General features: G+C 42.5%; 1 protein-coding gene across 5 annotated transcripts in view; it reads right to left on the reverse strand.

Moving 5' to 3' along the window:
- CIT (citron rho-interacting serine/threonine kinase) overlaps positions 1 to 13,889 on the reverse strand; it is a 171,901-nt gene that overhangs the window by 146,718 nt on the left and 11,294 nt on the right. For all 5 annotated transcript variants that reach the window (XM_033399983.2, XM_033399980.2, XM_004276745.4 and 2 more), the window contains exons 4-5: positions 10,502 to 10,677; positions 5,223 to 5,324 (exon numbers count right to left, since the gene is read on the reverse strand). In XM_033399983.2, coding sequence (XP_033255874.1) covers positions 5,223 to 5,324; positions 10,502 to 10,677 — 278 coding nt within the window. The remainder of the gene's footprint in view (positions 1 to 5,222; positions 5,325 to 10,501; positions 10,678 to 13,889) is intronic.

The following is a 13,889-nucleotide window of genomic DNA, read 5'->3' on the forward strand; positions in this document are numbered from 1 at the left end:
ACATGACCTTAGGCTATACCTTAACTAATACACCCATGTGTGCAACTGGGGGAAAAGACTTTGGGAATGAACAGAGGGAAGCTGATGTAAGGTCCCAGAAGGGAAAGCAGACTCGTGAGGCAGTAACAGCAGAGCACGAGCAAACTGAAAAGACCCACAGAATGAAAAGTATCAGCACAAAGCCAGGAAGCTTTATGAATCTCACAAAGAATTTAGCTACAACAATGCTACAAGTGGTGAGTTGCAGAACAATGTTTTCTTTGTAGAGATCAGCTCCTTCATGGAAGGACCCTGGGGAGGGCATCTGTTAAACAGAACTGAACAGATTTCATCGTGAACCAGATCAACAAAGTACTACTTCCGTGGGCCACCTGATAGAATACACGACTCGCCTTGTTATATGGAACCAGACGTCGACGGCCTTTGCTATGATTTTCTGTAGCAAAAACTGGAAAGCCACACTCATTGGTATGCAACTACGAATGGGCAATTTTTAACCATCAAAACTCAAAAGGATCCAAATTCAATTTCCTTGCACTGCAATCCAAATTTTAAAAATCTCACTGGGTCTGCGTTCAATTACATACTTGGAGAGCAAAACTCACACTATTAACGTAATACAATTTCCATAATACCTTGAGTACATTTGTATGTAAATCAAATTTCTATGAAATTAATCATGCATTCATCCAATAAATATGTCTTAAGCAATAACCTGGGGAAGCTCTACTGGAAGCAAGGGAGAAATCATCGCTCTCCTGGTGGAGGGCGTAGCCTGGTGGAGACAACCGCCCCCCATTCACGAAGAGGAAGTACAGGCTGCTCTGTGCGCACAGCAGAAGGGAGCCCCTCCCACGGCAGAAGATCCGGGAAGGGTTTCTGGAGGAAGTCACATCTGTCCCAAGCCCAGAAGGAGAAATGAGAGTCAGGTAAACGTGGAAAGAGGGGAGAGTGAGGAGAAAGGTCAGAGGCAAGTTCAAAGAACCAAAGGAAGCTCAGGGTGAATGTAAAGTGAAAGGAGAGAGATGTGAGCACTGAGGCTGGAGGCATCTGAGGAAAAGGCCTCGTAAACCACACGGAAGAGTCTGGACTTCATCCAGGGGGCAGCAGGGAGTCTTGAAGGGTTTTAACAGCGCGATGGCTTGGCTGCAGTGTGGAGAAGACCTGGGGAAAGAGCAAGACAGATGGCAGGGAGAACACTTAGGAGACTGTTGCAGGAATGCAGGCAAAGGAAGATGGCGGCCTGGACTCCCACAGTAAAAACAGCACTGGAGGGAAGAGACTGCACTGAGAAATACACAGGAAATGGAATCCTATTTTTTTCATTGATTTTTTGAAAATTTTATTTATTTTTAATTGAAGTATAGTTGATTTACAGTGATTCAGGTGTACAACGGGGTGATTCAGTTCATATATATATATATGTTCTTTTTCAGATTCTTTTCCATTATGTTATTACAAGATATTCAATATAGTTCCCTGTGCTATACAATAGGTCCTCATTGTTTATCTATTTTATACATAGTATTGTGTATCTGTTAATCCTAAATTCCCAATTTATCCCTCCTCCCCTTTCCCCTTTGGTAACCATAACTTTGTTTTCTAAGTTCGTAAGTCTGTTTCTGTTTTGTAAATAAGTTCATTTGTACCATTTTTTTAGATTCCACAAATAAGCGATATCATATGGTATTTGTCTTTCTCTGTCTGACTTACTGCACTTAGTGTGATAATCTCTAGGTCCATCCATGTTGCTGCAAGTGGAATTATTTCATTCTTTTTTATGGCTGAGTAACATTCCATTGTACATATGTACTGCATCTTCTTTATCCATACCTCTGTCAGTGGACATTTAGGTTGCTTCCATGTCCTGGTTATTGTAAATAGTGCTGCTATGTCATTGATTTTAAATATATCTTTGGGGACTTCCCTGGTGGTGCAGTGGTTAAGAGTCCACCTGCCAATGCAGGGGACACGGGTTCTATCCCTAGTCCAGGAAGATCCCACATACCGCGGAGCAACTAAGCCCATATGCCACAACTACTGAGCCTACACCCTAGAGCCCACGAGCCACAACTACTGAGCCTGTGCACAACTACTGAGCCCATGTGCTGCAACTACTGAAGCCCGCGTGCCTAGCGCCTGTGCTCCGCAACAAGAGAAGCCACCGCAATGAGAAGCCCACACACCACAACGAAGAGCAGCCCCCGCTCACCACAACTAGAGAAAGCCCACATGCAGCAACAAAGACCCAATGCAGCCAAAAATAAAAATAACATCAATCATATTAAAAATAAAGAACGAAAGAATATATCTTCAATTAAGCAACAACTGCATTACGAATTAATTTAACTGCCAGGGGAGTTTACTACGATTTGTATGTTTCCCCAAACCTCAAAGGTTTAACGATCTAGAGGCACAGTGGAATTTCAGTATGTTATAACACAAATACAGACGTACAGTGCCCTTATCTTGCCACAGGCAGAATGTGTCTCCAGATTCAGAAATGTTCAGATTTTAGGACGGCACAATGTTGCATATGCTTTGTATTATGCAACACCCTCAGGTAGGGCCTGGGATATCACCCTGTAATCAAACATATTCATAACTTGCAGCAAAATGGATGAACAGTCACTCTAAAGGGAATAAGAGTTCGGGTCAGGTTTTGCTACAAAGCTCAAGTCAGGTCTTGCTGCCAAATAAGTAATAAAATAACTTGAGGTTTTCCAGAGTACGGGGTATTTCAGAATTGCAGACAAGAGACGGTGGATCTATCATCATACCTTAATTCCTATGCTAAGTTTGGATTTTTCATATGAAAACGGTACCCTTAGCAAGCATTTTATTCCAAAGTACTGGAAAAGAGAATGCAGGCAAGGAAATAATTACAAGACCCCACTGGTAACACCCAACTGAGCTACTTAAGAAGGGTATAAAAACCTCCTTGCAGCCAGGCATCAAGGTGCTGAGGCAACCAGAATGCAAGAAAACACTCGTTTTGAGAACAGTCCCATTTCCCAAGATGGTGGGTGGAAAAACTGAGAAGACCATCCTAAGCTAAGGATGCCAATGCCAGTGTCAAGATCCAGAGGGAAGCCCCACAGCCCAAAGACCCAAAACAGGAAGCCCCCTGCAGATGGAAGCCTGTCCTAGCAGAGGAACGGCAGATATTCCCCATCTACAAGGTACTCCAGAAAAGTTATATCCAAGCAGAAGTCCACAGCAGTCAAATCCACAATTGAGAAAAAGAAAGAGATGGTTCTTACCACTGTGACAAGGCCAACTGGTATGGATAAAAAGGGTGACACTGAAGAGTTTAAACTTCTCAAAATGCCCAAATATCACCCTCCCAGAGATATGCTTTGCAAACTGTTGAGCAGTGGGGGAAAAAACCCAACTATAATCAACATGAAAACAACTACGAGTGTTGCTCCTAGGGCCCCGCTGACCATCCTCACTGGCCACCCCAGAGACAAGCAGAGGGTGGTTTCCCTGCAAGAACTGAGCAGGAGCTTGCCGCTTGGGACTGGACCACTAGCCCTCATTCATCTGAGTTCCTTTACGCAGGACACTCAGAATCTGCCATCACCTCTACCAAAACTGACCATGATGGTGTGAAAGTCCCAAAGCATCTCAACAGTGCTACTTTTATGAAGAAGAAGCTGCATGAGATTGGACATCAAAAAGGTTGAGCTCTTCGACTCAGAGGAAGAGAACGATAAGATTCCAGAGCAGAGCAAAAGGCAGACCAGAAAACTGTGGAGTCTCAACTTCTGCCAAAAATCAGAGCCCTTCCTAGCTCCAGGATGGCCTGTGTGCTGTGTGGCCTCAAAAACTAACATTATGCTCACACGCTGGTGTGCTATATCATTTGCAGGGCTCCAGTTAAAATGTCCAAAACAACAACAAACAAACAAAGAGCCTGCTGTGTCAAGGTAACTGCTTTTCTGAAGGCTAACGAATAAATCTGTTAATACGCCCAAATACAAGGCACTCCGCAAGACACAGAGAGCACAAGACAAATATCATGTATGCAACAAATGTCCTAGAACACCAGTGAGCCTAGAAACACACCAAGGTCATTAGTAAAGGAAAGGGTTCCAAGCCCCAGGTGTCAAGGAAGAAAAGCTTCCAAGACAATATTCAAGGAAAGGAAGTTTCAGGACACAGAGACCACAGGTGTGCTGTTGATTCTGAAGGAGCACTTGGTCAGCGCAAGGCCGGTCTCCCAGTGCATCTGTGTGAGAATGTCCTTGCTCAGAAGGCTGGGTAGGGCCAGGGACCAAGGCAAATAAACTGTTTATTCCAGGTCAGAAATAAATGTGTAAAGTCCCCCCAAAATGCCCAGTGGAGGTTCAAGACAAATAGGAATCCGTCTCTCTCTTACCCTTTTCTCTGACGTGAGCTTTACAAAAGTTTATCTCCATTCAATGTAATAGGATAGTCTTGTTTTAAGGGCTGAATCAAGAACAAAAATTGTTTTTAGGATACCTTTTTAATTTTAGGAATCTAAACCCCCAAGAACCTAAACAAGGCCCCAAAATGAATTTTAGCATTCTGTAAGCTATGCTATAGGCACATCAGGAAAAACCATGGCATTGCTCGAAAGAATGAGGCAGATCTGCATGTAGTGACATGGAAAGATGTCAGGGACAAATCGTTCAACGCAAAAAGCAAGCTGAAGAGCAAAGTAGACAGTCATATACCATTTTTGTAAAACAAACTATATACATGTGTTACACGCACAGACATAGAAATATTTTTCCGCAAGGCGTGGTTAAGGGCCAGAAAGAACATACATAACCATTAATATTTGCTTCCTTGGGGAAAGGGATTAGAAAGAAAGGTAGAGCATGTTCCCTTCTATTTCATACATTTCTGCAGCATTTGCATTTTCTTATAATAACTATGCATTATCTCAATTTTTTTAATTTAAAGCAAGATTCTGTTAAAGGAAACAGCAGACTATTTCCAAATAAATGACTTCTCCTTATTGCTCTGTGAGCCACAGCTACAATATCCAGCAATAAATGAAGCTCTTTCTAAATGGGTTAGTTCTTCATATTTAAGACAAGAAGAACAGGAAGACACCTGAAAGTCAGGAAAGCATGAGAAAGAATGAGACGTGTTGTGGGCCACGTGGGCAAGAACCACATTGAATTCCACAGCTGTACTATCTGATTATTGCAACACCAGACTAATTCTAGAGAGATGGAAAGACTCACCAGATAAAGATTATTTTTGTCTTGAAAGGCATACTGCAACCGGGGGATCCAAGGGCTTGTGCTCTGAGATAATATGTTCTGTTCTTCCTCAAAATATGAAACCTAGGGGGAAAAGAAACTGTTTAGACAATTATAAAGAACTAAGTGTGATGGGGAAAATGCCCTTTGCTTAAACTGGTAATTCTAGTTTTGTTTTGTTTTAAAAAAGCCATCACTTAGCCCAATATTCCACAAATCTCATCCTTCTGCCTACTTTGCTCACCATTTTTGCCAGATCCATGTGTCCAATTATTTAATGTATTTCTTTAAAGTCAACTCACTACTTTTAAATCTAAATCTCTTTCTCTTTACCTTCCCTTCCTGAGCAATTCAGTCCTAAAGCCATCAGATGGAGAAAAACCACCAGGTAAGCATCCATGAGAGGTGGCAAGGAGAGCCATGGTGGCCCAGAACAGGGTGACTGGTCCAAGCAAGGTGAGGAAGGTCATCACATGTAGGGATGGCCTAGAGCAGGGCATCTGAACCTACCGAGGGGGAAGCAGCAAACACAGTAGATTGGATGGACACAGGTGCATAAAATAAGTGAAAAATATTAAGGGTGATATCAGAGAAGAGAGTTACAAACATGGAAAGTGTGAAAATTACAATGAACCTTGTGAAGCTGGACTGGACTTGGAAGTGTCGATGTGAACACATGGTTTTCAACATATAGAGATAGATACAGAAATAAACAGAGATGTAAATGTGTGTGTGTCTGTGTGTGTGAAGGTAGGTATACTGCATACATGTACATGTATTCCCTGGCTTTGTCCACTGAAAGGCGTCTGGGAGCAATGACATCCCAATAGCAATCAGAACACCTAGTGCCCAGATCGTGGCCTCTAAATACCATTCCACTTAAAAACAAAAACAAAACAAAACAAAAAGAGGTCCTTGGAGAAATCACTGATTGCAGGTCTGGGGCAGGTAAAGTAAAAGTGTAAGAGCCTGAACATCTTGCTGTATCAGAAAGCAACACAGAACTCAAAGATGGGGAATATGTCAAAAGGACACAAAAGCCAACCTGAAGAGGTTCTTTTTTTTTAATTTAATTTTATTTATTTATTATACAGCAGGTTCTTACTAGTTATCTATTTTATACATATTCGTGTATACATGTCAATCCCAATCTCCCAATTCATCCCACCCCACCCCACTTTCCCCCTGTGGTGTCCATACATTTGTTCTCTACATCTGTGTCTCTATTTCTGCCTTGCTAACCGGTTCATCTGTACCATTTTTCTAGATTCCACATATATGTGCTAATATACAATATTTGTTTTTCTCTTTCTGACTTACTTCACTCTGTATGACAGTCTCTAGGTCCATCCAAGTCTCTACAAATGACCCAATTTTGTTCCTTTTTATGGCTGAGTAATACTCCATTGTATATATGTACCACATATTCTTTATCCATTAGTCTGTCGATGGGCATTTAGGTTGCTTCCATGACCTGGCTATTGTAAATAGTGCTGCAATGAACATTGGGATGCATGTGTCTTTTTGAATTACGGTTTTCCCTGGGTATATGCCCAGAAGTGGGATTGCTGGATCATATGGTAATTCTATTTTTAGTTTTTTAAGGAACCTCCATACTGTTCTCCATGGTGGCTGTATAAATTTACATTCTCACCAACAGTGCAAGAGGGTTCCCTTTTCTCTCATTGGCCAACTTGGGGACAATTTGAGTATAAAAATATATTATGACAGGAATGGATTGTAACTCACTGACAGGAAAATGCAAGTCCATACAGATATAAATAAATTCATGGATTGAAAGTTTTATGAGAAACAGGTATTTCCATAGTTTGAAAGTATCTCCTTCCAAAATATACGTATGTAATTACAAAGGGGAAAGGAGTTAACTCCACAGTGGAGAAGTGTGGCAGATACCAAAGTGACATCCTCAGGAATGTGACAAACTGAAATTGAGACTCACCTGTTGGGATGCAATGAGAGGAACAGAGCATTCTGTCTGTGATAATCCTGCCTGAACCTGAATCTCAGCATGAGCAACATCAGACAAATCTAAATTTTACAAAATAACTGGCCTACAATCTTCAGAGTCGCCAAGGTCATCAGAGTCCGGGAGAAATGAAGGGACTGTTCCAGCCTGAAAAGACTAGAGGGACAGGACAACTAAATGCCACGTGGGATCCTGAAGTGAATCCTTTTGTTCTAAAAGACCATGGAACAAACTGGTGAACCCTGAGTGGGGCCTGAGGATTAGATGGTGGTAATTTTATCATGGTTGATTTCCTGATTTTGATGGTTGTGTTGTCATTCATGGGAAAACCGTCCTTATTATAGGAAATGTACTCTGAAGTACCTGGAGATAATGGGGCATCGGGTTGGTGAGTGATTTTCAAATGGTTCAGGAAAAGGAAGTTGTTGATACTATATGTGATAGTTTTGTGTGTCGACTTGGCTAGGCTCTAGCACCCAGTCATTCAAGCCAACACTAATCTAGGTGTTGCCGTGAGGCTGTTGTGCAGGCGGTGGTTAATTTAGTAAAGGAGGTTATCCTTGATAATTTGGGTGTGCCTCATCCAATCAGCTGAAAGGTCTTAAGAACAAAACTGAGGCTTCCCTGAGAAAGAAGAAATTCTGCCTCAAGACTGCATCACCAGCTTCTGCCCGAAAGCTTCCAGTCTCTTGACCTGCCCTACAGATTTCAGCCTTCCTAGTGCCCACAGTCAGGTAAGTCATACACATATGCGTATGTATGTATAGTCAATGTGTACATGTATGTATATTCAATGTGTACATGTATGTATAGTCAATGTGTATAGATAGCATGTATCATATATATATACTATAGAACCTTGACTGACACACTATACTTGTGACTTTTCTGTAAATTTGTGACTGTTTCCAAGTAATTTAATTTTAAATACACCTTCTTCCATTTCGTTCTAAGAGTAACATCTGTGAAAATGCCAGGTTTGGATATGCCAGTTAATATTGAACTATTAAATCTTTTAAAATAGTTCTGTCCGTGTACTGCCCAAAATCATCATGCACACCACCAGTTTAACCTCTAACACATCTGGGAAACACCAACCCAACCCCCGAAATCTACCGTGTGGGATTTGCTGATCCTTCTGTTTTCCTGGCACATAAAAAGTGTTCAGTGAAGGCTGGCTGAACAGAAGGGTCTGCACCTTCACTTGCTTATCACTGACGCCTCATCTGACCCCTGAAGCTTCTATTAAAACAAATGGTCTCTGAGGACCTCTTCCAGTTTTCATGGAGCTCTGGGCGGGGTTGCTGGCTTCTCCTAGGCGACAGGTCTTGTTCACAGGATGCTACCTCTTCTCACCTCCTCTCTGGCACTTCCTTCCCCCAACTCCCTGTGCTGACTTCTCTTCTCACACCCTTCAATTCCAAAGCCTCACCATGGCTCAGGTAAGGAATGGGTGGGTGGGGTTAATTAGCTCCCGGGTGTGTGTGATTTTTAAATCTCCCAGCCCACGCCTCACAAGGGGTCATCTCAAGTCATTCACCTGGAGGAACGCACGCCTATGTGAGTGTCTCTATCACTTGCCTGCAGTATCGTAGACACTGAATTTGCTTCCTTTGATATGCACCATTTCCCACCTGAAATATAAGCAGCACAGCCTACATCTAAGGCCTCTTCCAAGGACCTAGGAACACACCAGACACGACTGGTGCTCAGCAGGTGTGGCCTGATGACAGGTGGTTGTTAGGTGCTGGGTGGCTGAGTGGGCATCTTCCACGCCTCTCTTCCGAATGATTTGCCACGTCCTGTCATTTGTCCTTTCTGCGAAGTTGCCCACATTTCATTCCTGAACGCACGCCACAGCTTTCCTGGATGCTGACAAGCAGCTTCCTGCCCTCCCCTGAGTCTCTGACTGGAGACCACACAAAGTCACTTAGGTACTCAGACCCAGATCCCAGCCGCCTTCTTCCAAAAACCTACGTGATCCCCAAACGTCTCACAAATTAAACTGTGACTCCGAAAAGCAGTTCTTGGGGAGGGTGAGTTACTATTTAATGGGTAGAGTTTCTATCTGGGATGATGAAAAAGTTCTGCAGAAGGACAGCGGTGGTGGTGGCACACTGTGAATGTACTTAATGCCACTGAACTGTACACTTAAAAATGGTTAAAATGGTAAATTTTATGTTGCATGTATTTTATCACAGTAACCAAAAAAGGGTTCTTGAGGTTTCCCACCAATCACCCCCTCCCAACTCCAATATCCTTATTTCTCCCCATCTCCCAGTCTATTCGTTCTAAACCACTTAAACAACAAAAACAAACACACACATCTGCGTAGCGTTCTAATCCTCACACCTCCAGAACGGCACACATGCCACACTTCTACCTGGTACATTCTCGTCACTTCTCTGTGTCCGGAGCCCATGCTCCCTCTCAGCACTGTGAACCTTCCCTAACTGTCTCTGGCTCACCCACACCTCTCCTCATTCTATCGTTCATGAATTTGCTAACTGCTCCCTCTTCTGTGATGCTTTAGCTCCTAAGTGCCTGCTTTACGGATCTGTGCTTTACCTCCACTTTCCAAGGCTGTTCTAAAACCCTGAAATTAACAGCCATGGAGCTTCGATTCCTCTTGCAGGCTTCCCACGGTGCTGGGTCCATTATCAGACACATGATGTGCACCTGAACATGGGTAACTAATAAACTGCTGTCTGAACACCAGGGCTGATGGTCACCTCTCTAGAAACGAGGCAAATGAATCAATACTGTCTGGAAGCAGCAGCCTTGTTTAAAAGAGAGAAAAACACCACAACAGGAAAGATAACTTCTCACCTGCTCTCCAACCAGCAACTCCCTAGCCATAGAACAATTTAATTTCTTCAGAGGCCTGTTTTAAAATCAAATACACATGCCCACAACACAAATATATAAGATGTGTACGAAAGCAAAGGCTATCTGACTCACCCCATAACATGCACATCTCTGAATCCCCAAGGGATGGTCATGAAAGATCATCTCCAATTCATTAGTGAAAAGGCCAAGTTAGTTCTGAATAATATGCAACTATAAAAGCAACTCAGGGGAGCTTGTCAGTCTTCAAAATTAGTCAATGTCAGTTCAAGAGTGTTCAGACCTTCCTGGCTGTGCCACCATAATTAACTAGAGAGGCAGAGGAAAACTGGCTCCATCCCAGATGCCAATTCAGCAGATCCTCATCTCTGCAATGAACATGCTGGTACAGAAAGGGGGAAAATGCTGTGATGTTAAACGCTCCTACCTGCTCCTGGGCCAACAAAGCCTTCTTCTTCATGACTTTCATGGCATAGATGTCCCCGGTCGCTTTCTCTCTGACCACCTGCACTTCGGCAAAGTTACCGCAACCTACCACACTTCTCCCTTCAAAGTCCTTTGCTGAAGGCTGGAGCTCCTGCAACTCAGCTACGATGTCAGAATCTGCAAAAGACGGAAGAGTGACTCCTGATCCATAACGTGCTTCAAATACGCGCATCTTTATGAAAGCGAAAAGAAAGGAAGAAAGAAGAAAGTGTTGCGATGTCTTCCCTAGCTGTCAGGAGACACTTAGTCACTTTCTCGTCGTCGTGAATAATTATAAAATCAGCATAAAAGTGTTTTCCTATGCTAAGTTAAAATTAAGGGCTCCAGAAATTCCAAAGCACAGTTTCCATGGCAGCTATGATTTGAATCCTGTAGACGTAGAAAATAGGGGAAGGAGAACGGAAATCATGCTTTTCTTCCTCTCTGGAGGCTGCAGGGCAGTATGTGATCAAAAGTTCTTACCAGCACTTAGATCAGTTTATAATGGGATGTAAGCAATGTGATCCCCATGTCAGTCGACTTTGGAGTTGACTTCCAGATCATTCCATTCTGACTACACGTGTCCTGCTCAGTTTTATCCCACTAGCCCAAGTCTTATCTCCCTTGGATCGTGTCAGTAAATACCTTCCTGGCCTTAATATGCAGCAGCGCTACCAAAGAGAAAAAAAAAGCCTGAGCCCAAGGAACCAAATAGAGCCCTGACCCTGGTCCTGCAGAGCTGACGTATCACACACCTGGATGGGTTTGCAACTATCTTTTTTCTTGGCATATAGTCTATTCCTTCTCCGAGTGCAATCTCTCAGTTGGTGTCTTCATCTGCCCTGACTGCTTTAACAAAACACCACAGACCCATGGGCAAAGCGGCTTAAACAACAGGCATGCATTTCTCAAAGTCCTGGTGGCTGGGAAGGCCAGCAGACTGAGATCCTGGAGAGAATCCGCTTCCTGACTGATGGACGGCCACCTTCTCCCTGTGTCCTCATGTGGCAGAAAGAAAAGGAGCCCTCGTCCCTCTTCTTCCAGGGACACTAATTCCATCATGGGGGACCACCTTTATGAATTCATCTAAACCTAATTATCTCCCAAAGCCTTCACATGTTGGGGGATAGAGCCTTAACATATGAATTTGGGGGATTGGAGGAGGGGGCGGAACAGTGAGAGATTCTCAGTGTTTAAAGTATGGACTAAACGGGTGGCAGATTTGGAATCTAACATATATTTATTTAACAGCACTAAGTTGGGGCATCACTGGATTTGCAACAACTCTAATGGTCTAAAGAATAGAGTGGAACATAATTATTAGAGAAATGCAAGTCAAAATTACAATAAGGTATCACCTCACACCAGTCACAACTGCCATCATTAAAAAGTCTACAAATAATAACTGTTAGAGAGGGTGTGGACAAAAGGGAACCCTCTTGCACTGTTGGTGGGAATGTAAATTGGTGCAGCCGCTATGGAGAACAGTATGGAGGTTCCTCAGAAAAACTAAAAATAGAGCTACCATATGATCCAGCAATCCCACTCCTGGGCATATACCCAGACAAAATAATTCGAAAGGATACATGCACCCCTATGTTCATAGCAGCACTATTTACAATAGCCGAGACACGGAAGCAACCTAAATGGATAAAGAAGATGTGGTTTATATATATACAATGGAATACTACTCAGCCATAAGAAAGAATGAACTAATAACAACCTGCTGTATAGCACAGGGAACTCTACTCAATACTGTGTAATGGCCTATATGGGAAAAGAATCTAAAAAAAAAATAGTATATATATATATATATATATATATATATGTATGTATAACTGATCCACTTTGCTGTGTACCTGAAACTAACAACACTGTAAATCAACTATACTCCAATAAAAAAATTTTTAAAAAGAAGAATGAAATAATACCATTTGCAGCAACATAGATGGACCTAGAGATTATCATATTAAGTGAAGTAAGTCAGAAAAAGAAAGACAGATACCATATGATATCACTTATATGTGGAATCTAAAATATGATACAAATGAACATATCTACGAAACAGAAACAGACTCAAAGACATAGAGAACAGACCTGTGGTTGCCAAGGGGGAGGAGGGGTGGGAGGGATGGATTGGGAGTTTAGGATTAGCAGATGCAAACTATTATATACAGGATGGATAAACAACAAGGTCCTACTGTATAGCCCAGGGAACTATATTCAATATCCTGTGATAAATCATAATAGAAAAGAATATGAAAAAGAATATATAAGTATAACTGAATCAGTTTGCTGTACAGCAGAAATAAACAACATTGTAAATCAACTATACTTCAATAAAATATTTTTAAAAAAAAGAATAGAGCGGAACAGTTATGACTGACCAAATCCTTCAATCCTGCCTGATATAGGGAAACTGCCTCATATAGAGGGTTACACTCCTAAGCAAGACAAGAGAAACATGTAATCAAAATTATCCTGGAGAATCCCTCAGAAAGGTGCCATGGTGAAGACCAAGGGACTCTTGAAATCCCACGGGTACCCTGGAATGATCCTCATTTCTGTGGGTGGGCACCAGATAAAGCTGGGAGCCACACTCTAGAGTTACAATCACTCAGAGAGTTGTTCACACAGCGAAAGGGACAGAATCCAACAAAGGGAAAAGCCACTTCATAACCACAGTCACTTGTCAACATATTAATGAATTAGCCGATGCAATTTTAATTGTTGTTACCCACTCCCTTTCTTTGTTGCGTGGGTGGAGTTGAATTAACTTAGCTCAAAGGCTCATACGATGAACATCACTGCAGTAACCACATCTCTTACTTCAACAGTCATCCTAAAAACACCTTCTTTTGGCCCCTTGAGTAATCAGGCAAGAGGGGTGGGTGGATCCGCATGAATTCATCGTGACCGTTGGAAAACAAAAAAATAAAGAAAGAGCACTTTCAGGGAGAATTCCATGCAGAAGCAAAACTGAAAGCTGCACGATATTTTCCTTTTGCCCTGACATCACTGTGCCAAGCCCAGCCTTTCTGCCCTGCCCTCTTCCAAGTTTCTTTCAGATCTAGTACTTGAGTTTTGAATTATTAATTCCCCAAATATGCTGGCTTGAACCTGATTTCATCACTGCTCGCACACAAGGCCAGGCTCTCCTGATTCTGTTAGGCCTTGGGCCCCTGTGTTGCTTACAGCATTGTCCAACTTAATAACTCTGGGTCTGTCACTGGCAACCACCAGGCATCTCAATCACCCAGGGAGACAAAACCGCTTGCAGGCAACACCATCGCGATGCTCTCAGAATTCTGAGAAACCATTCCACATCACAATGCTGTTATCCAAAGGCT

Source organism: Orcinus orca, chromosome 15 (assembly GCF_937001465.1).
Source record: "Orcinus orca chromosome 15, mOrcOrc1.1, whole genome shotgun sequence".
NCBI classification, from domain to species: Eukaryota; Metazoa; Chordata; class Mammalia; order Artiodactyla; family Delphinidae; genus Orcinus; species Orcinus orca.